At 58.3% G+C, this 27,346-nt stretch overlaps 1 protein-coding gene across 2 annotated transcripts in view; it reads right to left on the reverse strand.

The window, feature by feature from the left end:
• DPYSL5 (dihydropyrimidinase like 5) overlaps positions 1-27,346 on the reverse strand; it is a 99,908-nt gene that overhangs the window by 59,435 nt on the left and 13,127 nt on the right. For both annotated transcript variants that reach the window (XM_073335460.1, XM_073335461.1), the window contains exon 2: positions 8,302-8,566. In XM_073335460.1, the coding sequence (XP_073191561.1) occupies positions 8,302-8,562 (261 nt within the window). In that variant the 5' untranslated portion in view covers positions 8,563-8,566. The remainder of the gene's footprint in view (positions 1-8,301; positions 8,567-27,346) is intronic.

Consider the following 27,346-nt stretch of genomic DNA (forward strand, 5'->3'; position numbering starts at 1 on the left):
CGGCCCCACCCTTCCGGGGACACCAAGTGCACGCTGGCACTAGCCGAGCGAGCAAGGGGCTAGCAGCTCCGGCCCCACCCTTCCGGGGACACCAAGTGCACGCTGGCACTAGCCGAGCGAGCAAGGGGCTAGCAGCTCCGGCCCCACCCTTCCGGGGACACCAAGTGCACGCTGGCACTAGCCGAGCGAGCAAGGGGCTAGCAGCTCCGGCCCCACCCTTCCGGGGACACCAAGTGCACGCTGGCACTAGCCGAGCGAGCAAGGGGCTAGCAGCTCCGGCCCCACCCTTCCGGGGACACCAAGTGCACGCTGGCACTAGCCGAGCGAGCAAGGGGCTAGCAGCTCCGGCCCCACCCTTCCGGGGACACCAAGTGCACGCTGGCACTAGCCGAGCGAGCAAGGGGCTAGCAGCTCCGGCCCCACCCTTCCGGGGACACCAAGTGCACGCTGGCACTAGCCGAGCGAGCAAGGGGCTAGCAGCTCCGGCCCCACCCTTCCGGGGACACCAAGTGCACGCTGGCACTAGCCGAGCGAGCAAGGGGCTAGCGGCCCCAGGCCCGGCAGAGCCCCACCTCCTCCCCCCCAGCACCAGCTCTGCAAAGAGGGCAGATACCGCACCAGCCCCACCGCCTCCCACCTCAACAGCTCCCCACCCCTTCCTGCACCCACTGCTGCTCCCTGAGGGAGACCCACCAGGCAGCCCCAGCTGGAGGAGCCTGCATGGAGCCCTGCTGAGCCCAACCCTCCTCACCAGGAGCCATCGCAGCCCCAGCCAGGCAGAGATGGCTCCGCGGCCGCGGGTGGAGAGCACTGGCGATTCATTCAGCAGCCCTGCGTGGGGAGAAGAGCTGGGGCCAGGCCCGCTCCTGCCCTTCGCACACGCAGTCACCAGGCGAGCCAGCACAACCGAGTGCTTACGGACCTGACAAGAAGTACCATGCTGAGGCTTTGGAGTCAGTGCCTCCTTGAGATGAAGGGGGCAGTTCACATGGGGCTGCCGCAGGCTCCAGGCAGATGTTACACGTCATTAACCATCCCAGCTGGTGGCGTGGGTAGCTACCGGTGTGGTGCTTTGCTTTTGTTCGATGATGATAACAGTCGGCTGCATGCGTGTTTTCTGTGTGTGCTGCCCCGGCTCTGCGCAGATTGCTGACACAGCAGACCCCGAGAGAACCGCCAAAAACCACAGACTTTAGTAAGGTACAAAGGAACCCGAGCCAGGTTTATTGTCAAACGAAGCACAGTGATAGTTCCCTTTAGACTCTACCGGACATACTACGAATTTGTTCTCCCTGGCAATGGACACAGCTCGGTCAGGGGCGGGACTCTCCACTGCCCCCTAGGCTGGACAAAGATGTGCGCCCCCGGACCTACTTTTATACCATTGCAGGACAGATTACTCATCATAGTTCAAACGAATCTCTCCATCACGTTGTCCTTTTGCCAGTTCCTCGTTATGTCTGTGTTCGGATGCCGTCGTGGCGCAAGTTCCTCTCATTAGCCCTTATCTGCGTGCGCACGTGCTTCTAATAACCTTTTCTTGCCAACTTCTGTGAGTGGGACCCGCCTCTGGCTTACAGCCCAGCTTTGCTGAACACTGCCTGGAAGTACTTTGGTTCAGGCTTCAGACTGGGCCTCTGATACAAGAGTTTATGTTTCAGGGCCTCCTCTTACTACAACGGGCCCGAGCTCCTTCGCAGCCCACGGCTCCGGAATTAAAGCCTGAATTCTGCTGTGGGGTGGGTGCAGGTAACACGTAATCTAACAGACAGGGAGAGGCAGGGTACCTTAGCTAGGCCAGACTGGGCCCGTGGCTGGGCATTTGACCCCACTGGGATAGGAGAGTCTTCATTTCCCCTTCTCGGTGCTTGTGGGGTGTGGATGTTACACATCCCCAGAGGTGGCTGCATCGTGGGGGGGGTAATATTCTTTAGCTACCTCTGAGGGAGGAGGCAAGGCTGGTGAGACTGTGGCACTGTTACTACCTGCAGAGGTCCCCAAGGTGCCTGGATGGAGACATCCTACAAACCAGAGAGCAGTTTCCCCTGCCTAGTATCCTGGAAATGCCCAAAATCGAGGGGTGAACTCCAGCTCCCGCCCACTCCGGGGCTGTGGTCCTGGCTGCGAGGGAGGCCTTGGGCCGGAGCAGTACAGCAGACTGGGCAGTTCTACCTTCGTGCTCCCCACCAGCGTGCGCAGGGCTGGGGAGGCAGAGCCCGGCAACCGAGCTCCTTCCCAGTGCCCACCAATTTTCCAATTCCAGCCGCAGCCAGAGCCAAGCCAAGGTTATCGCAGCGCGGAGGCAGCAAGACAGCTGTGCATGTCAAACAAATCAGCCGCCCTGCAACAGGAGAGCGGCCGGCACCCTTCAGCTGCGGGGAGAGAGACTAGCCACACAGCTGGAGGGCTCCAGGGAGCCACGCAGACCTCTTCCGTTCGCAGTGCTGAGCTGTTATGAACCTGTAGGGTGAGCCACAGAACTGGAGCCCTCCCGGCTGGACCTGCTGGGGAGCAGCTGGGACCCCAGCCCAGAGACAGCCTGACTCTGCAGACACACTGCCCCTCCAGCCCCGCTGCAGAGACGTCAGGCACATCTCTCCTACTGCTGCTGCTGAGCTCCCACGGGCCCAGTGGCTGCCAGCCAAGGGCAGAACTCCCAGCTCGCCATGCCAGCCAGGAGAACAGGCAGGCGGCACAGCAGAGGGAGGGGCAGGGCCAGCGTGATGGCTTCCCCGGAGCGCGCTGGGTTCTGATACTGCACGGTTTGCCCACAGTGTCCCTGCGAGGTGGCAGGCCAGTGTCCAACAGTGGCAGGACCCTTCCAATGAGTCCTAGTCACCGGCTTGGAGCCAACCCCCTAGAGACCAGCAGGCAGGGAGCCTGGAAACAGCACAGCCGCCGTTCCCAGGGCACATCCAGACCTGCCCTTCCCACCATGGGCTGCTCGGGGCACTGCCTTCCCACCGGGGAACGGGGCTGGGCGGTGCTGGGGGAGATGTACAGAGGCAGGCCCAGGAAGCCCACGCAGGGAGTGGCCCCAGCACCGTGGCTGTCCTCCTGCCCTCCGAGCCGAGTCCATGCACACCCAGCAAAAGGAGGATTTCTAGGTCCCGCTACGGGAGAGGCTAATCCGCTGAGAACAGCTTCCTGTGTCTGCAGAACTAACTGGGCATTTCAGTTACACCAGGCCAAGGAGCCAGCGCTGCTGCCCTGACGAGTCAGGCAGCCAGGCCCTGCCCAGATGGTCCACGGCGCAAAGACACCCCCCCATTCCACCTTCAGCTCCCGCCCACAGGAGGCGCCCTCGGAGCACTGGTGGCGGAGAGGGCGAGTTACAGACTGCACACACGGCGGAGGCAGGCGGCAAGATTCCATTAAAGGAATTCAGCCGGTTAGCCACCAGACGGGAACCATGAGCCCCAGGGACGGCAGATCCCAATGGGAATACCGCGCCTGGACCAACACAGACAGCACTGGGCACAGCCATCTCCCCTACCAGGGGGCCCTCACCACCACAGCACCAGAGAATCAGACACGGCAAAGAGCCTCCCAGGCGGGGTCATGCAGCAGAGAAGCCCAGCACTGTTCTGCAGTTCCACTCGGGGGGAAACTCCACTCCCTGAGGTCTGGCTGCTACGCACCAGGCTGCCTGTGGCAGATTTCCAGCTCAGGGGCACTCTCCCAGGGGCACTGCCGGGCTCACCCAGGCCATTACATACTGGAATGGAGGAAGCTCACTGGGGCTGTGGCAGGTCAAGGGGCCTGGGAGGTGACACAGCAAGATCCAGCATACACAGAGGCCCGGAGTTCGGAAATTCCCAAGTCTGCGCTGCATCGCACATGGCATGAGCCACGACTCGCGAGACATGCCAACTGTCCCGAGCTGCACTCCCCATTATGACACCCAGCGTCCCTCATTTTTCCCACCCATGTGCGCAATGAATTTGGTTCTGTGCACCAATATAGAGGTGATGCATGACACATCACATCCAAATTGGTGCACAGAACAAACTTCATGTGGCAGAGGTGGGGCCAAGGGGTTTGGAGTGTGGGAGGGGCTCAGGGCTGGGGCAGAGGGTTGGGATGCAGGGGGCTGCAGGCTGCCCCGGGGCTACTGTGGGAGAAGCCTACCCCCAACTCTCTCCCCCTGCAGCAGCACCTGGGCTGGGGCGGGGGAGAGGTGCCTCTCCCCCCGGCTGCAGCAGGTCAGGGCTGGGTTGGGGCCAGGAGCGGGGCATTTCTCCCCACCGCAGCCTGCGCGGCGCTTAATAGGCTGCTGCACGGCCACACAGCTTAGAGGGAACTTAGGTGACACCTCTCCCAAGGACACACACGCTGGCTGCAGGCACATTGAGCATGGACACAGACACCCCACCCCCTTCAGACAGCAGCCGGCGTGGGTTCCCAAGGAGCGACAGCAGGAGACAGCAGCTCCTGGGGTGCTCAGACGTGCTGCAAAGGTCAGAGGAGCTGCTCTGGTGACTAATGAACTGTCGCTGTGCGTTCCAGCTGCGAGGCCTGCAATGCAGTGGCTTGGCGCCAGGAATACCAGCCAGGGCAGTCTGCAGTCCACCAACACGCACCCCGCCCAGGGGCAATTGAGGATACCCGCGGCTCAGCTGAAGCACAGATGACACGGCGGCCATTTCAGGGGCCAACCACACATGCCCCTCCTGGCCACCAGCCAGCCTGTCCCAGAGGATGGAGGAGCCCCCATCACTGTCACGGGGCAGGAGGAGCTCTGGGATGGCCAGATAGAAGCGCGGAGTGGCAGCTTTGGGCTTCTTACGCAGCCCTTGCCCTGCGGGTTCCCAAGGGCCTAGGCCCACATTCCTGCAGAGGACGCAGCTGGGGCCAGCCCGGAGAAGCTCCCTGTGGACTCCAAGGATTCCTCACAGTTGGTTCCAGGACACCCCACCCACCGCTGCGTTTCTATAGTCGTTAGCTCGAGAAGGGGCCACTTGTGCCCACAACGGGCACAGGAATTGGCAGCATTGCCAGGGGCTGTTGGTAGCTCTATGGCCCCTTCTAATAGCCACTGTGGGAAGACAGGACACTGGGCTAGATGGACCTTTGGTCTGACCCAGCCTGGCCGTTCGTATGTTCTTATACAGCTGTCCAGGAACTGCTAAGTTCCATCTTCAGAGCCTGCTCCTTCCTTGCCCCTGTGACTTGGCGAGAATAACGTGTGCCCCCTTCCCTAGTCCAGAGCGTGACACGTCCCTTGGGCTGAGCCGTGCGCTGAGCTGAGGACGGGGGGATCCATGGTGCCGAGCAGTGCAGGCCCCAATTCCCATGCTCTAGTCAAATGCAGCTTTAAGCCAGATGCCATAATACAGCGCCACGGGCAGGCACCCACTCGGGCACGCTCCCTCCCCCTCCCCGCACAAGAGCGAGGAAAAGCGGGGGGCTGGAGTGGCCATGGCACGTCCCCATAGCATGGCGCGTCCACTCGGGGCCAGCGCAAGAGACGCGATTCTCCCACAGCGTCACGCTTTGGTACAAGGTGCTTGACGAGGTCACAGTGTGACTGCAGGGGTCCTGGGCCCAGAACACACAGGCGCCGACTTTCCAATGTGCCAAGGGGTGCTCCAGGCCTCGCCCCCACCCCGCCTCTTCCTGGCCCCACCGTGCTCTCACTCCTCCCACCTCAGCACCTCCTGCACACCCTGTCACGGCGGGTGGGCGCTGCGGGGAGGGAGGGGGAGGTGCTGATTGGGGGGCTCGCAAGCAGGCAGGCAAGAGGCACTCGGGGGGAGGGGAGAGCTGACGGGGGGCTGATGGTGGGTGCTCAGCACCCACCATTTTTTCCCTGTGGGTGCTCCAGCCCGAGAGCACCCACGGAGTCAGCGCCAATGCCCGGACAGCTCTTTGCAGTCAGCCCTGTCAGACCGGCTCTGCTCCCCCCTGCCGGGGCAGAACTCGGGAAGGAAGCCTGGCCACCAAGCCACTTGAGCCTGGCCACCAAGCCACTTGAGCCTGGCCACCAAGCCACTTGAGCCTGGCCACCAAGCCACTTGCTCTCACCTCCCAGCTGGGGGTAGGAACAGGCCACTGGAGCAAATGCCTGCAGGGCTGAGGAGCAGCTGCCACCCCCAAGCACACATGAGGAGGCAGGCCCGGGAAAGCAGGACAGGGGAGCCTAGTGCTCAGGCCCAGCAGCCTGGACCTTCCCCGGTGTGGCCAAAAGGGACCCCACAGCAAACCAGACTGCAGGCTTCCACGCAGCAAGCGCAAGCTCCACCCACTGGTACAGATGGGTCTGGAGGGCGCAGGCTCGGAGGAGCCCATCACTGCCCCCAGACACTCCCCCGGCAGGGATGCAGGGTTTCATTTAGAGCCAGGTACAGTGGCACTATGGCTGCTCTTTGCAGAGTGTGGGTAATCACACACACAGAACTGGGTCGGGCTAGTGATTATCCAGGATGGGGACAGAGCGAGCAGCTGCACAGAGCCCTATGCCGAGCACATAGGCACACCTCAAGGTAAGAGCATAAGAACAGCCCTACTGGGTCAGACCAAAGGTCCATCTAACCCAGTGTCCTGTCTTCCGACAGTGGCCAATGCCAGGTGCCCCAGAGGGAATGAACAGAACAGGGAATCAATAAGTGATCCATCCCGTCACTCGTTCCCAGCTTCTCGCAAACAGAGGCTAGGGATACCATCCCTGCCCATCCTGGCTAACAGCCATTGATGGACCTATCCTCCATGAACTTATCCAGTTCTTTTTTGAACCGAGTTATGGTCCTGGCCTTCACAACATCCCCTGGCAAGGAATTCCACGGATTGACTGTGATTTGTGTGAAGAAATACTGCTTTCTGTTTGTTTTCAACCTGCTGCCTATTAATTTCATTGGGTGACCCCTTGTTCTTGGGTTATGAGAAGTAGTAAACAACACTTCCTTATCTACTTTCTCCACACCAGTCATGATTTTACAGACCTCAATCATATCCCCCCTTAGTCATCTCTTTTCCAAGCTGAAAAGTCCCAGTCTTATTAATCTCTCCTCATACGGAAGCCATTCCAGACCCCAATCATTTTTGTTGCTCTTTTCTGAGCCTTTTCCAATTCCAATATATCTTTTTTGAGACGCAGCGACCACATCTGCGCACAGTAATTCAAGATGTGGGCATCCCTGGCTTTATATAAAGGCAACATGAAATTTTCTGTCCTATTATCTATCCCTTTCTTAACGATTCCCAGCATTCTGTTCGCTTTTTTGACGGCCGCTGCCTATGGAGTGGATGTTTTCAGAGAACTCTCCACAGTGACTCCAAGATCTCTTTCTTGAGTGATAACAGCTAATTTAGACCCCATCGAAGTGTGGATGCTGCCCAGCAAAGTAAGAATTGCTATCCCATAGGGCTCTGCCCACCCCAGGAGAAGTTACTCATAGCAACGCTCCCACCTTACTAACTGCTTCACTGAGCCCTCCCTCCTCCCAGCTAGTCTAAGGAGCCTCCATCTGACCGGCAGTGACTCCGAGAGGCTGGGGGTCGGGGCAGAGAATCAGCTGAACCCGAGCTCTCAGCAAGACGCTGTGGCCAAAAATCCTAATGCGACCTGGGGAAGTAGGGGCAGTGAGGTTATTTTACCTCTATTTGGCACTGGTGCGACTACTGCTTGGATCCTGGGTCCAGCTCTGGTACCCACCATTCAAGAAGGATGTTGATAAATTGGCGAGGGGTCCGAGAAGAGCCACGAGAATGATTAAAGGATTAGAAAACCTGCCTTGTAGTGATAAGCTAAACTGATTGAGCTCGGAGTCTAACAAGGGTTCGGGGGGACTTGGTCACAGTCTATAAGAACCTACAGGGGGAACAAACATTTAGTAATCGGCTCGTCCAGCTGACAGAAGAAGGGCTAACACGAGCCAAGGCCTGGCAGCTGAAACCAGACAGATCCAGACTGGCAATAAGGAGTAAGTTATTAACAGGGAGAGGAACTAACCAGTGGAACAATTTCCCAAGGGCCATGGTGGATTCCCCATCATTGACAGTGTTTCAGTCAAGCCCAGATTTTTTCCAGATCTCCTCTGGATCCGTCAGGAAGCCCTCTGGGCTGTGTTATCCAGGGGGTCGGACAGGGTGAGCACCATGATCTACAAATCACCTGAGCCGGAGCTAAGCTGGTGCCTTGAATGAAAGGACTTTCACCCTGACACCACCACCACCACCCCTCACCCCCCAGCAGCAGCACATGGGGACCAGGTCAGGTTCCTCGTGCCACCTGCCCAGGGAGGAGGGCATGTGCCAGGATCGCTCTCCAGCACCATCACTAACCCACCGGGCCACAGGTACCTTGGTGCCATGGTAGAAGTCGTCCACGCAGGTGGCATTCATGAAGGTCTGGTGGAAGTGAGTGCTGGTGTCGATGCCGCCCGGGATCACCAGCTTCCCGGTGGCGTCGATCACCTTGGCCCCTCCCGGGATCATGAGCTCCCGGCCCACTTGCTGGATGATGCCGTTCTCAATGTAGACGTCGGCCTCCAGCGTGCAGTCGTCATTCACCACCTTCCCCCCCTTGATGAGGATCCGCATCGTGGCCGAGTTGGCAAGCATGGCTCTGAAAGGGGAGAGAAGCAACGGGTTAGGGTCAGCCATCCAATGGTCCCTGCAGGCCCCCTGCCATGCCACTGCCTGCCTGGCACAAGTAGAGCTGGGAGGGAGCCGGGAGCCCCATTTCCCTGCCCTGCAGCACCAACAGAAGCCCCCACCCCAGCCTTGCCAGACCCAGAACTTCCATCCCCAGCAGCCAGCGAGATGGCCGGCACTCAGGTGAGACCTGGTCACTGCAAGGAAGGACAACTAACCGCCTAGCCTAGAAGGGGTCTACCTCCCACCCACAGCCGCGGCAGCTGGAGGAACAGCTAGAGACACCTAGGGGTGCTGGAAGGAGCCTGGGAGGGAGATGTGGCGTCAAGAGGCCATGTGTCAGAAGGGGAGTGGCCGGACAGATTCGGGAAAAGCGAGCTTATGGGGCTGGTGGATTTTTGGGGAGTCTCATACATTGACTGAGGGGGCAGAGCTTTTGGAGGGAGCCCCTTGTTAGTGCTGTCCCAGCATGACGCCAGGCACAGGGGCAATGCAAGAGGCCGCAGGGTCACTGCAAAGAGCCGCTCTGTCTTGGGGCTGGAGGGGAAAGGACATGGTGGGTTCCAAGCAGAATAGGGCAGTTGCAGCCCTGAAGGAGTGGTTAGCTGCCACCTCCCTCCCTACAGCAGTGCACACAGGGCCAGCCTGGGCTGTCCAAGAGGAGTGGGAGTCTGACACCTGGCCCCATACAAGTGCCCACACCCTGCCCCTCAGCAGGGCCGCCCTGCCCCACCTAGGCCTGCTGGCTTTGACTATGGGGGCAGCCTCTCCTTTGCTGCGATGGACACAGCACAAGGGGCTTGTGATCCAAGTAGCACTTCAGAGGAGCAGGGGCTCACTGCCCGGCGTGCGCTGGGGATGCGGCTGGCTGCTGGGAGCCAGGGAGGGACCACAGCGGGGACTGGGCTAGGCAGGCATGGCTGCATCTCCCCAGGGCGTAGCAGGATGTGGGTGCAGAAGGCCTGGCTGGACTCTCACACCAGGCCAGATGCACGCTGCTCACAGTAACAGGGGGAGCCCCCTGGCAAGTATGGGGGACACTGGCATCAAAGCTGGGTGGAAACAGGCCTGTGCCAGCCAGCGACTCCCACTGACCTGCCCTTGGCTCACGGGGACTTTCTGTAATGGATGGTGGGCGTGCAGAGGGCAGGATGGGTGGGGTGCCCATCCCTTTACTAGCAGATGCTGCGGGAGCCCCTGCCAGCCTCCCATGGGCGCACTCAGCCAGAGCGAGCAGCTGCTGGGGCTCTCAGTGGGAAAGGCTATGTGCAGGCTAAGCCAGCCTTTGGGTCTGCTGGGGGGAGGGGAGCGCGGGGCCAGGGCTGTCAGGGATTACCCAGGAGGTGTCAAACACCCGCCAGCCCCTGGTGTATGTAAACAGCAGATTATCCCAGTGCAAACCTAGAAGATCAGCATGCTGGGGCCATCACAGGGGCCGCATCAGAACCAAGCCCTCAGAGAGGGGCAAGAAGAGGGTGGAAGCAGGGCAGCAGCTGCCCCTGGACCCATCACCGAGGGCATCGGAGGGACCCCTCTTTCAGGCAGTGGTTTGCTCCCCAGCTGCCAGCACGCCCGGGTTTCCAAGCTGCCCAGTGGCAGATCCTGGGCTCCAAGCGCAAGAGCTACGTGGATGTATCTTTCATGAGCAGCCTCATTCTCTTGGAGTTCAGACACCTGGCGCTCGGGCCGAACTGGAGGGGCAGGGTGCAGCTACACAGCCCCGGAAACAGGTGCAGGAAGTCCAAGAGGGGTATGGCTGGAAAGCCTGCTGGATGTCACCCCATAGTCGGAGTGTCCCTAGCCTCTGTTTGCTAGAAGCGGACCATAGGGGCTGGATCACTCAATTGCCTTGCTCTGTTCATTCCCTCCGAAGCACCCGACATTGGCCGCTGTTGGCAGACAGGACACTGGGCTAGATGGATCATTGGTCTGCCCCAGTGTGGCCATTTTTATGTTAAATAATTCCTACAGCAGACCTCTTAGAAAAACATCCAGTATTCCCGTAAACAGTGCCAGTGCTGGATAATCCACCACCACCCTTGGGAAATGGTGAGTTATTCTCACTGTTAAACACTTAGGCCTTATTTCCAGTCTGAATTTGTCTAGCTTCAAACTCCAGCCCCTAGATGGGGTTAGAACTTCCTCTGCTAGCCTGAAGAGCCCATTATTAAATATTTGTTCCCTGTGTTTATGCTTTTAGACTGCAATCAAGTCATCCCTTAACCTTCTCTTTGCTAGGCTAAATAGACTGAACACGTTGAGTCTGTCATGAGGCAGGTTTTCTAATCTCATGTCTCTTCTCTGACCCCTCGCCAATTTATCAATGTCCTCCTTGAATTGTGGGCACCAGAATGGGATTCCAGCCGTGGTCACGCCCATACCACATGTGACGAAGTGGGACTGTTCTTAATGGTTCCTCTGAATAGTGTGGGGGTGCCTCAGTTTCCCCTATGCAGTTCTTAAGTATCTAGGGGGTGGGATAAGGGTGTATGATCATTGCAGAGCCCTAGAGGGCAGGTGTGTGCAGGAGTCTGGACACAGAGAATGGCCAACGCCCTGTTTCCTGGCAACTGATGGCCTGGGCCCTTCCCTCTGCAAGGTGAGAGCTAAAGAGTTGGAGAACAAAGGAATCAGGTGCCCTCCTGGCCCGGGAAAGGGACAAAGCCCAGAGGAGGGGGGGCTGGAGGGAGTTTCAGTTTGAGGCTGGCTGGTGACATGGAGTGAAGGGCAGACGGGGTTGTCTGGCTCACTGCCCCCCAAAATGGACCCAGCTGAGGGGTCCTGTTCTCTGCACCTACAAGCTCTGTGTTAGACCATGTTCCTGTCGTCTAATAAACCTCTGTTTTACTGGCTGGCGGAGAGCCACGTCTGACTGCGGAGTTGGGGGGCAGGACCCTCTGGCTTCCCCAGGACCCCGCCTGGGGGGACTCACTGTGGGAAGCACAGGGAGGGGCAGAGGAGGCTGAATGCTCCGAGGTCAGACCCAGGGAGGTGGAAGCCGTGTGTCCTGCAGACAGGCTGCTCCCAGAGAGGAGACTTCCCCAGAGTCCTGACTGGCTTCATGGGGAGCAGTTCCAGAGCATCGCCCGGGGACTCCATGACACCACATAGAGGTAAAAAGCTCTTGACTCCTACTCAAGATTCCCGTTTACGCATCCCAAGATGGGATGTCTTTTAGCCACAGCATCACAGTGGGAGCTTATGGTCAGTTGATTATCCATCGCAACCCCCAAAACTTTTTGCAGAGTCCCTGCTGCCCAGGGTCGAGTCCCCCAGCCTGTAAGTACAGCCTCCATTCTTTGTTGCTAGATGTACACGTTTACATTTAGCCATGTGAAAAGGCATTTTGTTTATTTGTGCCCAATTTACCAAGCGATCCACATCGCTCTGTATCAGGGATCTGTCCTCTTCATTATTTACCACACCCCCATTTTTCTGTCATCAGCAATCTGTATCAGTGATGAGTTTATATTTTCTTCCTGATCATTGATAAAGATGTTAAATAGCCTAGGGCCTAGAACTGATCTTTGCGGGTGGAAACACCCACTTGATGACAATTCCCCATTTACAACTGCATTTTGAGCCCTATCAGTTAGCCAGTTTTTAATCCAACTCTTCATTTTACTCAGGACAGTCCTGTGGGCCCTGGACTATCTGTGCCAGCAGCTCCTTGGCCTCTAGGCACTGCCCCAAGGCAGGCAAGAAGTGCTAACACCCATAGAGAACACCACCCCCCAGCATCCTGGGCTCAGCAAGGGCAGGAGCCTCGCTAGCCCCACCTCGCACTGAGCCCCTGCTGCCTGCTAGGAGTCCACAGCCCAATGCACTCACGGCTCAGCCACTGAGCGGAGATGAGCCGCAGGGTGGGACCCGAGTGGCAGGAACCAGCCCTGTTCATGAGGGCAGCAGGAAAGGCCATGGGGGCCCTTGAAGACAGAGCAGCCACTTGTATCCAGGTCACTGTCCCCATGCTGCTTCCTGCCCCGGGGCTGTGGAGCAGAAGCGGCAGCCACAGTCCATCCACCCTGCACCTGGGGGAAATCCCCCTATTTTAAAACCAAATGTAGACAGAAGGGGAGGGATGTTCAGCAGCTGGGGGTCACCCATGGGCCAAGGCCAGCAGGGCTCCTGGCAGCCTCAAGGTGGTGCAGAGAGCTGGGATTCTGGACTCTGACGCTGCCTTTCCCATTCAGCAGCAGAACCGAGCTGGGGGTGGGGAGATGACCTGCAACGGGGACACTTATGTCCAAAGGGCTTTGTTTCAAGCAGAAGAAGGGCCCCGGGCCATGACCCCCTGAAAGCTCCCAGGGCCACACGGCTGCTCCCTCCCTGGGGCACAAGGCAGAACAGCTGCTGCACCCTAGCCAGAGCGTGACCCGAGGGAACACCCCCTAGACCCTGCAAACAGAGCCATGTTGGGGTGCAGGTGGCACAGCAGGCTGGGAAGATGGAGGGAGACATTTTCCCAAAGGGGAGCGCCTTCTGCTGGGGTGGAGGAGTTACGCTCCCACTCCCCAGTCTGGGGCTGTATACGGGGCATCCCAGCTTACCCTGGCTGAGCCCCAAACAGCCGCCCCCCCTCCACTGCTCAGCACTAAGCTAGCCCACGTCAAGCAGCTGCCGGGGACTCCAGCAGGGAGCATTGGAGCTATTAGCAAAAGGCTTCTAAGAGAGGCCAGAAAAGACCCCAGCAGCACAGGGCCCTGGCTCAGGCGCAAGGGGGTCCGGTTGGGCTGCAGCTCTACCCTGAGTGGTGCCCTGCACCCCCTTCCCTGCCAGCGACTGCTCTTTGCCCCGTGGGATGTTTCATGATGGAACGTGTGCACCTGGTGACCACAGAGAATGGGCAGTGCCAGGCTGGCCAGGGCATTGCTCTGCGACCCTCTCACAGTCACCTCTCCTACAATGCCCCCCATGGCCCTTGAGATGCTGGCCAGCCTCCCACACCCCGGCTGCTTTCGATCCTCTCCTGGCCTACTGCAGGCTCCACAGCCACCACCCCTTCCCCACAGCTCCCCCACATCTCCGGCCCTCGGCACCTCCATGCTGGGACTGGGGCAGGTGCCCTGCTGAGCCAAGATACTCCTCCGAGTTACCCTCTCAGCTGTGCCCTGTTCGCCACCAATTTCACTGCCCGCCACCACTCCCGAGCGGCTGCTCTGTGCCCTGAACTTACGAAGGGGCCAGACTGGGTCAGACCAAAGGTCCCTCTAGCCCAGTATCCTGTCTCCCCACAGTGGCCCATGCCAGGCGCCCCAGAGAGAACGAACAGAAGAGAGAATCATCCAGCGATCCATCCCCTGTCGCCCATTCCCAGCTCCTGGCAAACAGAGGCTAAGAAGGAGCAGAGGTGCCTCTGCAGGGACCTCGAATCCATTCTTAACCCCCTGCTCCCACCTTTATGTGCATGCTTCACCCCCATCCACAGCACCTACATCGCTGCCCACCTGCCCGCCCATGGACACATGGCTTTGCCAGCAGTTCAACAGGCCAAACACTGGGTGCTCATTCACCCCGAGATGCCCCCTTGCAAGTCACGTGCTCCCAGCACGGCTCTGCTTCCACCCTCGGCTCCTTCAGCAGCCCCAGCTTCTCCGAACACCAGCATCGTTTCGCCTGCATGCTCACGGCGGCTGCTGGCACTAATGCAGCCGCCTCGCTCTCAGCGGGCTGCAGCTCCCCCTCCTCGCCGTCTGCTGCCAGCACAACCCTCACCCCCCCTCGAATCCCTTCGTCATCAGCGCTGCTCCCTTGTTTCCCCCACCCACCGCCAGCTGCTCCTGCCTCCCCACTCCCTTCGCATCCTTCTCCCCCTGGTTCTCCACACCTCTTCCCAGGCCTGCGAGCTCGCCTCCTCATTCTCCTCCCCCCTGCTCCCGGGAAGTGGAGCATCCCTTGGACCAGCATCAGTGCGCTGAAGCCAGGCCAATCCAGGCTACCTGCCGCACCCCAGCCCCTCCCTTCATCTGGGCCCAGCCTGCTGCAGGGACAGTGCCACTTGTTCACAGCCAGCCGCCCGCATCCCAGGGTGCCACGTTAGCGACAGGGCTCGGGATAGCCAATTGCTTTGTGTTGAAGGGTTGACTTTGTCCCTCATTACACTGCTTTAAAGGATCAGGCAAAGGGACATTGTTACAGAGGTGCTGGGAGACAGACCCCGTAGGAAGAGGGAGCTTACAATTTAAAACCTCAACCCTCCAAGACATTTCCACGTGAGGGTCGGGCCGCCCCACACAAGGGGAGTGATCAGGGAGTTGGGCACTAGAGGTAGGTCTACACTGCACACTAAGCCTGGCTCGCTGGGACCCACACCTGTGGATCTGGGTTTCCAAGCCTGCACTCAAGTGTCCACACTGGATTGTGGACCTGGCTCTCTCAGCCGTGCTAACACGCCCATTCGGCGCCACACTGGCCTTCTGACACAGGCCTGCGGCTTGCCCTGCATCCACACTGCAAAGTGATGGGGCTTGGCCCAGTCAGAGCGTGACGGGCTCTGACCCAATCCCAGAGCAGGGCCTTAGGACCCAGGGCCTGAGTGCTTGCTGACCTGATTTGTGTGGGGAGGGACGGACGGTGTCTATGCAGCCCACAGGAGCGAGCCCCAGGAGCAAGTCACCACGCTAAAAACAGCAGTGTGGCTGAACCCACCCCCAGCCCAGACACCAGAGCCCACCCTGCCACATCTATCTAGCTGGTTTTAGCGCTGTCAACCCGGGTGCTCAGACTCGCAGCCGCTCGCTGTGTGGACACAGCCCGAATACGACTAAGGAGCCATCGGGAGGCTCCAACTCTGGAAAGTCCTGGCCCAGCTTTATAGGTCACAGCACTTGACATCCAAAGGGTCCCTCGGCCAGGCTGCAGCAGGTCTGGCTCCCAGCCCCTTCGCTACCCTCCAACCCGGCCTTCTGGAGAGACGCCAGCCCTATTTCAGGAAGAGAACGCTGCCCAGAACAGAGTCTTTCCCACCTGCTCCAATGCAGGGAGCAGCACGCCAGCAGGGGCTGACAGACTAAGGCCAGAGGGATCACCTCCTCTGACCTGGGCACAGCATTGCCAGAGAACTACTCTGCATTCATGCGGGGCCACCATCGCTTACAGGGCTTCCCGTTATCCACAGATCAGCGGCAACGCGAAAGAGCCCCTCTGACAGCAAACCTACCAAACCTGCTGGCTGTACGTCCACGCCCAGAGGTCTCCTCGCTACCAAGCCATGCAAGGAGCGTCTGGGGGCTGGCTGCTCACCCCCAGGGTAATAGGGACACTATTGGGGCTGGCCCTGCCATACACTGTTTGCAAAAGTGCAAACCCAGGAAATAGTCTCAGAGCAGACAGATCTCCAAGGAGACCTGGTTGGACCCTGGCTTGGGTTTCTGTTACACCCTACATTTAACCGCTGCTGTTACAGCATGCCATGTGGTGAGCCCCCGGGTGCCAGCTCAGCCAAGCAGGGCAGGTGGGCAAGCTACCGTCCCTCTCCAGTCACCATCTCACAAGAGCGGCTGCCAACCTCCCCCATACAGGTAACAGGAGAGGAGGTCGGGCAAGTACCTCCCAGCCATTAGCCTGAGTTACCCTGCACCATTCCTAGCCTGGGCGCCTGTACCCTCTCTGCAGGAAGTGGCAGAGACCTTTACCCAGCCACTCAGCTCTGCCATGAGCCAGACACTCAGATCTGAGCCTTGCTCTGGATTTGTAGGTACCGCGAGCGTGCCCTTGAGCGGACCTGGGGAAGCAGGCTGCTGCAGTAGAACAGGGGCACTGTCGCCAAGTCTCTGGCCTCTCTCAAGATGCCTTCTGGGAGCCAGGCACCCCAGGCTCCTGCGCAGCAGCATCCCGGGCCCTCCGATGTGACCAGAAGGGCCCAGCCACGGGCAGCATTCGGCGCTCCAGGCACCAGGCCTGAGCTGCTCCAGTGAACGAGTCTGGACAGTGGTCGAAGGCCTGTGTGTTTCCCCGCTGGGGCGGAAGCGGTGACAGTGGGCCAGATACCTCTGTTCTGGAGTTCTAGCACTGGGCCCCTGGGTGCAATCTTCCACCCCGCATTCGTAGTGACCAGACCCATTCAGACAGGGCCATCAGAGAGTGACCTTTGGCCAGCTCTGTCTCCACCAGGGCAGGGCTAAAGGAAGGGCCAGTGACTGACAGAGGGGCCCCTGCAGAGCCAGGCCACATGCCTCACCCCGTGGAAGCACAGGCAAATACGGAGGACACTGAACCCATCTCAGGTTGCACCCTGCCTGGGGAGAAGCTTCCCTTGTTTGGGTGTTAAACCCACGCCCAGATCACACGGCCTGAGCGCCTCTGAGGGCTCTCCCCCAGCCCCTACCTGAGCCATTCTCTGCCAAGGAGTCCTGGACTGTGGAGGATGTTGGCCACTGCTCCTAACAGCAAGTCACGCACACACTAATCCTCAGGAGAGCACATCCTGGGGCAGCCCCCGGGGAGCTCCTCTGCGACCCACAGCATCCTTCCTCCCGCTCCCTCCTCTAGCGTTTGCACAAGAGCCCCCCTGGGGACAGCTCAGCTCTGAGGGAGAATGTTCACATTCAGCAAGGGCTGTGCCCTCAATCCGGAGCCGCCAAGGTAGGGTCTAGGTCCCAGGAGCAGCCCACCCGACACCACCAGAAAGTCCCACACCGCGAGGGTGGAAGCCACCTACTCCAAGAGGGAGACCGCTGAGCAAGACCAGAAGGCCGAGCACAGGCAGGCAACAGGGCACCAGCCTGGCTGTTTCTCCGGCACATAAACCCTGTGGTACCAACCTCACTCAGCACGGGGCTCATTCTCCCCACGTCTCCTTCACTGCCAGGTCTGGAGAAATCCACCCTTCTGTAAAGCACGCCCCATCAAGGCAGCGCCCCACCGCCGGCTAGCTTTACCCACCCACCCGGGCCAGGGTGTTTTCAGACAGACGGCTTCCACTCACTCCCAGGAGATACAGAACGGGGACAGAGCCTCCAATGCCAAGCTGTGGCACGGGGCATGCATGCAGCACGGCTCCGGTCAGACGGGGCCCAGTACAGCCTATGCCCTTGGTTACTATCCGGCATTCCACCAGCCATTCCCAGGATAACTGGCCTCCCTATTGCTAAGCATCAGCACATAGCTCTTCTCCGCATCGGGCACTCCTGGGCGAACAGCCACTGAACCACAGGGCAGGGGCAGGACGAGCAGCAGCAGAGCGCACGACCCCCGCCAGCGCGCCTCAGGCCTGGCCCAGTGCCGCCATCTCCGGGAGGCATGCACCTGGCTACAGACTGCCCACAGGAGCACCAATGGGGTCCACGGGGAAGGTGGACAGAGTCACCTTCCCCAGGCCCCAGAGCTGGCTCGCTCCATTTGCACAAGATGAACCACTTTGGGACCAGACAAGAGACCTCAAGCATGAACCTCCCCAATCAGGCAAGGGCCTGAATGGACCCATGGACCAGGCCACAGCCCCAGCCCTGGGAGAGGCTTAGAAGGACAACCCAGGTGGAGCCAGGCCCTGGGAGCAGCAAGCAGGACAGAGGTGTCAGCCAGGGCCCATCTCCGCTCCCCGGACCTAAACACCTCCAGGGATGGCAGCAGGCTGCTCTCCAATCTGAACTCCAGTTCATCCCTTCCTGCCCCTCCACAGGCTGTGCCCCACACTGCCCATCACCCCACAGCTCAGGCCTCCCTGCCCTGCTCCCTTTGGATGGATTGGGGGGGCTGTTTAGGGCCAAGACTGCCTCTCCCTGGGTGCGCGCAGCCCCCCACCCCGCTCTACACTACTGTAACAAACAGGTTTAGTAGGGTCAGATTATCGGCGAAGGTCGACAAACAGCTACTTCACCAGATGCAAATGGACACAAATACTTCCACCGATAACTGAAATCGACAGCTAGGCCAAGAAAGAAAAATGCTACCTAAGAATGCAGAGGTTCATTTAAGGCCATTTACCTTGGATATTCAGACATAGGATTTTGACCATTTGTTTTAACGGTTACAAAGCTTTAACTTTTGTAGTCTTAAAGTGTACGGTCATTAAATAATTGTCTCCCCTGCTGTTTGACACCCTGCCATAATTTCCCAGCACTGAAAATCTGAATGGATAAAAATAAAAGAAATGCTTAAAAAAACTCCATCAAACTCTGCCAAGCGTAGATACAGAGGTGCAGCCCAGCATGGCCAAAGCGGGAGGGCTAGTCAGGAGTCACTGGCCCCACACTGAAGGGTCAAGGATTGGGACTGCCAGTGAATGCCCTCCCGGCAGTGCAGAGGGAGGAGACTCCTTGGACCCAAGCAGGCCAGGGACCAGGAGATCAGCACCACCCCTGCAGTTAACCCTTCCTAGCCCAGCTCTGCCTACGGGCTGGTAAAGAACTGCAGGAACTATGCACCTGGATTGGTGGCAAGCCAACGATGTGGGAGGAAAAGGCCCCTTATCCCACCAGCCTTCCCTCCTGCACCATCTGCTCCAAGGACAAGTCACAAACCTCAGGAGAGGTCCCTCTGTGCAGATGCCCCCATCCCCATGTTTGCCTCACTCAGCGTACACCACAATGCGGAATGGTTAGCACTGCACCGGGGCTGCCTGCAGCCGCAAGAGCAACGTGGCTGTTGCTTTGACTGAGGCCTGAGCAGAGATGATTAGACAAGGCAGCAGCTCTGGGAGAGACTAGGGAAAAAAATATCCTCAATGGGCACCTCTCTTCCCCACCCCGCATCAGTAGGGGGATGGTCTCCAGCACAAAGGAAGCGGGGGAGAGCACTGGCTCAAATCACGAGTGACTAGCTACAGCATTCTCACCCTATATGCTACATTTTTCTTCATCTTTGTGGAAAATCAAGAGTGACTTGCACGGCACCTGCAGCTGTCCAGCCCTAGAGCATGCTGGCCTCTGGTTTGCTGGCAGGACAACACAGGGATCAAGGTCCAGTGCCCAGAGATGGGGGGACTGGTAGGACATAACTCCCGCACCACACTTCTCCCTGCTTATTTACAGCCGAATTTCACTCTGGGACTCTTGACAGCATCTTCACTAGCACTCCCCAGATCTGATTACGGCTCCATCTGATCTTGCAGCCTCAGCGCCTGACAGACAGACAGCGAATCAGGCAGGCAGTAAACATTGGGCCACAACCTTACTTCCAGCCACTTGCTTCTTAGTGAATCCACCTGAGGGAATGACTTACACCCCATGAGACACACAGGGGTATATAAAGCACCAGGAAAACGTATGAGTCTAACCAGACCCGAGGCTCCACAAGCCAACAGCTCAGTCCTGCGTCTCCAAGCACATCTGAACACAATCTTACACAGCATCTTCCATGCAGATCACGGCACCACACTGGCTTCCAGAATTAAAGATCTGTTTGTGCCGAGCGCCAGATGCAGGAAGCAGGCACTGTCAGCTGATTACCAGAGCGACTCACAATCACAAAGATGACAAGATTTCTTCCCAATCACCAGGCAGGCGGAGCAGGCGGCCTCCCTTTCCCCTGCCAGCTGAAGAATCACATCACCAAGGAGATGAGCTGAGCTCAGTTCTCCTCCCAAAAAGAGCTTTACAGTCGTAGTTACTGATTGCATAAAGCAGGTTCCCTTGTGCTGTCTCCCTGGCTGGGAAGCTAACGAATTCAGTCCATTGTTCAGGAGCAGACGCCATTTGCCACGACTTTGACATAGTCAATTACCAAACAGACCACATCTGCCCACAAGTCTCTCTAACCCATTCGCAGCCATCTTTGACATGTCTGCAGCCATCAGCTAGCCAACCGCTATTGTCTGCCAAGGAGGGACTCAGGCTTCTAATTTTGAAGGACTGATTAATTCAGATGCATGGGGAGCAGTCCCTGAAAAGCTGAGCAGGGAGAGGGTGCATGGTTCTGGCACCAGACACTGCAGTGAAAACCTGGGAGAGGATTTGGGAACTGCCCATACAGAACAGCAGACACTCCTGCTCCTCTCTGCATAGCCTGCTTCTTAATCAGCAGGGAGCAGCAACAGCTGACCCCCTGGCTCAGCCCCTGTGGCAGGTGGGGACACAGGGAAACCACCAAGTGAGCCAGAAGCAGAAGGCAGCGTGGACAGCTGGGAGGCCGAGGGGTGAGCTGATAGCAGCAGTGCAGGTATTGGAAGCAGAGCCCGGGTGATGGACGTGTGTCCGTTCGCTCTGCAAGGACGAGGGCGTCCCTAGGCTTATGTTCTAGCTCAGCGAACAAACCAGCCGCCAAGCAGGGAATGGCCCGACATGTTCAGGGGAGGAAGGGGAGCACAATGATAAAAGACATTTTTGCCAGCCAGGAACACACACACACGGCCAGGCAATGCACCAGATAAAGGAAGGGGCACACTCCAGAAGCCAGCCCCCCACCATGCCCTTAGGAGAGTTTGGTTCCCGAGCTGCCTTTGCCCCATGGCACCCCGCTGCTCGGCTCTGCCTGCCCTCCACATGCCGCCAGCTACAGACTGAGAACTCACAGGGTCTCACAGCGTCAACATGATAGATCTATATTTATTCAACAGCTGATTACATACATTGATCTGTACATGTTCTGGTCCAAGAGGCACAGAAGCCACAGGGTCAAGGGCAACGCTCAGCAAGGTGCCTTTCCCAAGCAGGCAGTCTAGATGCAGGGCCAGCCCCACGGGAAGCGGGGAGGACGCAGGATCCTGCCAAACCCCATTCTGAGGGGCAAGGCCAGAAGCCGATTCCAAAGCTGGATGTTCAGACATGCAGAACCAGAGCTGGAGAAGCCCAGTCCATCTCCTGGGGCCAGCACAGCATTGCCCCACACCATTATTCGCTCGCGCTTTAGCCAGTCCACTTCTAAGCGGTCCAAGCAGCGGAGTCCTGGCTGCTTCCAGCTGCAGAAGTTCTACTGCAGGGTGCTTTGCCTTCACGCAGGAGCTGCCATTTGAGCAGCCTCGTGCCGGCCTCCCAGTCTGCCTGCCTCCCTTACACACCCAAAGGCTGGGACGTGCCTGCGTACAGATGGGAGCTCTCCGATCCAGCCTCGCTGCAAAGGCTCCTCCAATGCAAGGGAGCTGCTGCTTACAGGCAACAAGCCCAGAGGGAATTTAGTACCATGTCTCCCAGGCGCTAGAGCTGCACCGCTTCAGGCCAGGAACCACAATGGGCTCAGCTGAGGTTTGGGAGATGGAAGCCTCCCCCCAAAGCACAGCTCTAGAGCAGCAAGCAGCATCTGCCCGGAAGGGGCCTGAGCAGGGGAGAAAAATGGATAACGTCTGTTCAGGGAGCATGGTCCCCTGGGGAACCCCACGCTGCACCTGCCTTCAAAGGGCTCCAACGCACAAGCCCAAGAACCAGCCACCCCACACACTCGAGGGAAGAGGGAGTCCAGACCAGGAGTTAACCCCTTCAAGACCCCAAACACACCCATGCTTGGGCAGCAGCTTCCATAGCAGACCCTATGTGGAAAGGAGGGCTGAAGGGCCCACACTGAGGGTCCCAGGGAGTGGCCCCACCCTCCCGGCCCTGCCCGGTGAAGTTGGACATGCAGGTAAGTCGGGAATTAAAGGCATCCCCACTGTGCCGTCTGGGAGCGGGACTACGCCTGCTGCAGGCAGCAAGCGTGATTTTAAGTGCAATGAATTATTGATACTCTGATGGCTGATATATTTCGCCTGTACAAGTTCTCTGATCTACCCCCACGCCCAGACCTGTGCAGCAGTTGCTTTCCAGGCGATGTAACGACACTTGCTGGGAAAGCTCACGCTGCCCACCGCAGTCTCGCTGCTTCCTGTGGTTTTACAGCAGAGTTAGCTGAAGGACAAGGAGGTTGAATGGCAGGTCCAGGGGGTTAGGCTGCCATTGAAGGCTGCACACAAATCTGTTGCTCTAGGCACTGGGCCACATGGCCTCCTAATACCAAGTGAGCATGGGCTGGTGCTGACTCGGGCAAATTCTTTCCACGGGTGGCTGAGAATTGCAGCACGACCCCCATTATTTCAGCTCAGCAAGCCCATTGCTCATTCTGAATAGGGGAAGAGTCAAGGTCATGCCAACTATTCGCAGCCATAGGACAGAACAAGCCCCCAGCCCCAGAGGGCTCAGCCTGGGTCAGCAGCAACAGCAGAGGGCTTCCCAATGTTTTGCCCACCGAGCCCTGCTGGGAGGGAGCTGCAAACTCTGCCAGGGCAGCAGCTAAGCCGAAAGCACGGGTACTGTGAATGTACTACTCATGCCATATCCGGCAGCCAGCCGGCATGTGGGTCTGCAGGCACTCGCTGCATAGCCATCCAGGCCCCACAGCCCTGGACTGGGACAGTTAAACCCACCCCAGCTGGCAGGGCTGGGAGCTGTAACCCCAGCCCCAAGTACAGCTGCCTGGTGCAAGCAGCTTGCCCGGCTGTTGAGCCCTGCCCCGTTCTGAGCAGCTGAGCATGTGTCAGGATACGACAAAGGAGAGCATGTGACAGCTGGTTGAGAAGAAGTTGCTGAGCAACTGTTCCCTCTCGGGAGGTGGAGGCTGACCGATGCTGGGGCTCAGCAGCACCCTCCCACGAGATCCACCAAGAAGAGGGGTTCACCTCCCATTGTCAAGCCCCAAGATGCCTGCTCGGGCCTTCGGGAGCCATCCTCCCTCCATGCTAGCCACCTCCCTGGTTCATTCCATGTCATGGCTAGCACACCATGACAGCTCTGACAGGCTGCAGAGGCCAGGATGTGCTTCGGTCCCTGCTCAGGGCTTGGCGACGCTGGGAACGCTCAGGGTTAGAGCGCATGTCAACCTGCATGGTGCTACACTCCTAGAGAGGAGCGCAGTCACGCTGGACAGTGGATCAGCCCAGCTGGCCGGGGTTAACCCTACAATGGGCCCTCGCTGGCATGAAGTCCATGGAGCCATGGACCAGCACATCCGAGTGCTAAGTCATGGTTAATGCACATTCGAACGCCAGGTTGCTTTCCAGCACATCTCAGGCCTGTGCAGAGCTGGGGTTCGACTGTTTCATCTGGGACAGTTCCCAGCTGGTGTCATGGTCCTCTCTGGAGAGGAAGGGATGATGGGTGTTCACATCATGTGACCAGCACAGTGGAAGCAGTGATCTTCCTTCCAGAGCAGCAGCATAGACAGACCTTTGTGCGTACAGCGCTCTCTGGAGAGCCCGAAGACAAGTACCAGGCAGCTGCTTATTTGTAACCATATCTATTGTTCAGTTGCCCTCTCTGGCTGTACGTACAGAGACCTTCAGGGAATTCTCTCCCCCCCGTTGGTCTGGCACTGGGGCAGTTCACTAGGGCTAGCACTAGTGTATGCTGGCCACAGGCGGGTCTAACCACCATGCCGTCTAACCCTCCTCAGGACAGGTCTAGCCAACAAGGTGGTAAAATGCTTGCAGCCGGTCTCCCGCAGCGCTCCCGCCTCCACTAGCCACGAGCCAGACCCACAGGGAAATCCCTTGACTCACTAGTGCAGACACAGCCTGTGCCTGCAGTAAGTACATCAGGAGCTGGACACCAGCTGCAAACTGGATCAGCATGCTGCTTGCCTCACCATCCAGGGGATTTGTGAGACTGAACAATTCCAGTCCCTGCTAGCCCCTCCTCCCCACTTGATGAGCGATCCTCCTTCTCCGTTCTTCGCTGCAGCTTTGCGAGCCCATGTGCTCTGCATACATACCGTGCTGCTCCTGGCCAGGTCTAGGGATCCCACTTCAAGTTTGATCTCACAAAGGAATCGGATAATGCCCTACGCTTTGCCAAATCCACCGCTAGCTCTTTTGGAGACATACCCCCAGAGGACAGGGTTAGGAAAGCGTCCCCATATACTGGAGTTACAGACATGGGTAGACGCCTGCTTACAACCCTGGTTACTGAGTCACTATTCCTAGGCATTGCAAAAACATGGCTGACAGAAGAAAAGGCAATGTCTTTCGGGCTGTATTAGATTAGCAGCGGAGCTACCGAGGCAAGAGAACTAACCCTCGTGCATCTGACTTACGAGCATGAAGGGACCCTGTACGCTGCCCCCGCACAGTCTTGGCTTGTAGAGCCAAACCCCGCACTGACACCGGGCAAGAAAACGTGCTGTCAGCACTTCCCTGTTGTCGCACACTTCTTTATGGAGGAGAGCAGATGTCCCCACTGAGCCTGGCAAAACAGGGGCATGCGCCAGTCCCAGCAAGGATCCAAGTCTACTCCCCCGGCCCTCTCCAGAAGAGTCTCCCCTGGGAGAGGGACGAGCAAGGCAGGGCGTGGCTGGCGTATTGCATTCCTCAGGCCCACCAGGGCTGCCACTGCTGTAGCAAATGGCTGCACACACTCAAAGCATGGGGGAGAGAGGAGGGAAATGGGACTGCTTTCCCGGAGCTCTCCCAGGCCACCCCGAGGATGGTTTTGTGGGGGGAGAACACCTTTCCAAGGCCCATCTGGGAGAGCAGAGAGACTGCTAGGCCGTAGCTATTGTCTATCAGCACATTATTCTCTTTGCTTTCCACAGCCGCTCATTTCACCATCCCAACACCCAGGAGAGCTGGAGCAGCAAGTTCAGCTCTGTGGACTTGCTCCATGCACTCCCTACTCTACGTGCCTGACAGCACGGGCAGCAGACCGGCTGGCTGGCTGACGGACAGCAGTACGCATTTCCAATGCCCACTGGGCCGAGAAAGGAACAAAACGGACTGCCATGGGGGAGACAGAGAGCTCTACCCAAGCCCCGTTTGCACTCTGAACTCACGGCATTTCCTGATCTGTCAAAGGTGGCTCTGGGGAAGACTTGGACAGATGAGTAGAAAAGGCAGAGAGTCCCCTGACTTGTCCCGTAACAGGAGCATCACAGCTCCACAGGACTGGTGCTAGGCCCCCACTTTGAAACAGTCCCCTGGAGAAACCCCTTTGATGTGCCAGAGCTCCAAGGGTCTCGTTCTTCCTTCAGGGTCAGCCACGTGGCCTCACCACCTCTCTGGGGCTTCAGCCCTCCTACTTCATAGCGTGAGCTCTGCCCAGCGAGAGCAACTGAGCCCGACGCCTGGGAGAGAGACTTGTCCACTCCACAGGGACCAGTGCACCCCAGCCAGTATTTACAGGGATGCTTAGGCCGAGTTTTCAAAACAGCCAGGTTTCATCAGTCAACTGGAACACGGCACAGCAAGTCCTCAGGTTAGCACAGAGAGGAAAGTTAAGCCATCAACCATTCTGGTCAGCCCAGAGCCCAACCAAGCCGTAGTGAATGCTATTTTCTGGCTCTGACTTCCCTCCTCCATCAGTTCCCAGGTGGGAGATCTCCAAGTTTCTTCCAGAAGTCCCCCTTTATTCCCCACCCTCACACCTTCCAGTCCTTTGTTCCGAGCTGGGGCCTCTGCTCCACCTCCCTGCTCAGAGGTGGGGAAACCCTCCTCCCTCAGGGTCACTGGTCAGCATCCTGTGTGTGCTTTCCACAATCTTCCATTGGCATGGGTCAGCCTCGGCCAGTTCTTTTTCAAAACCCATTCACCGTGCCCAGACCACTAAGTGGCACACGCGCACCTAGGTCTCTTCGGCTTGGTCTACACTGAGGTTGACCCAGCAATCCCTCTGAGGGGCGTGAAGAATCCACAGCCAGGCATGGATGGCACTAGGTCAACAGAAGAATTCTTCCATTGACTTACCTACTGCCTCTGAGGGAGATGGGTTACCTAAACGGATGGACCCCATCGGAAGTGTCTATGCTGAAGGGCTGCAATGGCGCCCCTGTGGCTTTTCTACACTTGAAATGCTCTTAGTCTTCCCTGAGAGCCAACTCAGTCCTTCCCCGCCCGCCCCCCAACTGGGCAGCCATGCAAAGTATAGGGGGAACTGATGCACACAGGACTCAAAACATACTACAGAAAATGCCCGCTGTGTCACAAGGGGTACAGAGGGGAATCTCCCTGCCATGGGCACCTCTGCATGAATGGTCGTGCAAAGACAGCGTGAGGGGAGCACGACATCTGATAACACATGGGGAGCACGGGGTTCTCCCAGTTCAGTGAGCACCTGTTTGTGCAGGACATCCTAGGAAGAGGATAGTTAGATGAGAGCTATTAAGTTGCAGCCTGTCCACCCCCCCCCCCCCCCCCCAGGCAGGACTGGTCCCTAGAGTAAGTTCTACGGGGCTTTGCCCCGTTCACGTCACAGAACGGGACCCTCGTGACTATTCCAGCTTCATGCCGATACGTCACATTGCAGAGACCTGCGTCATCCAGACTGACACGAGTCCGCTGCCTTTTCCATCTGCTGGACCAGGATTGGGGCTAGCAAGTCCTTCAGCGTGCATGGTGCTGTACACACAGATCAGACAAGGTCTCCATTCCAAGGAGCTCCCAATCCAACCTGTGAAGGTAACATGAATGGGGGGGGCTGCCAGACCAGCTAAGTGGGGGGCTCTTAGGCGAACAGGAGGGTATTTGTGCACGTGGGTTAGAACCAATGACTAGAGTGGTGGCACTCACCAGGATGAGGGCAGTGGGAGGGGCTGTTTGATTGACAAGCCTAGCCCGGTCGGTGGGGAAGAGGCGGTGCAGAGCACCGGCCCAAAACGCAGCGTTTCAAGGGGGGATTAAGGAGGTGGCTGTTCCAGGCGTAGGGGCCAGGGAAAAGGTGGCGCAGAGCAGCAGACAGGACCGAGGGGAGCACTAGGCCATAGTCCAATGCAGTCCTGTGTTATAAAGCTATGTCCAAGCCTTCTTCAGGAGCGGGGGGCTCCCCTGCCGCACCCCAGACTGGCACAGGGGTGATGCCTGAGGCCAGCAGGATTCCAACAGCTCCTGCTCCCAGTAGCACAGTACAAGCAGACCAACTGG

Source organism: Lepidochelys kempii, chromosome 3 (genome assembly GCF_965140265.1).
Source record: "Lepidochelys kempii isolate rLepKem1 chromosome 3, rLepKem1.hap2, whole genome shotgun sequence".
Classification (NCBI taxonomy): Eukaryota; Metazoa; Chordata; order Testudines; family Cheloniidae; genus Lepidochelys; species Lepidochelys kempii.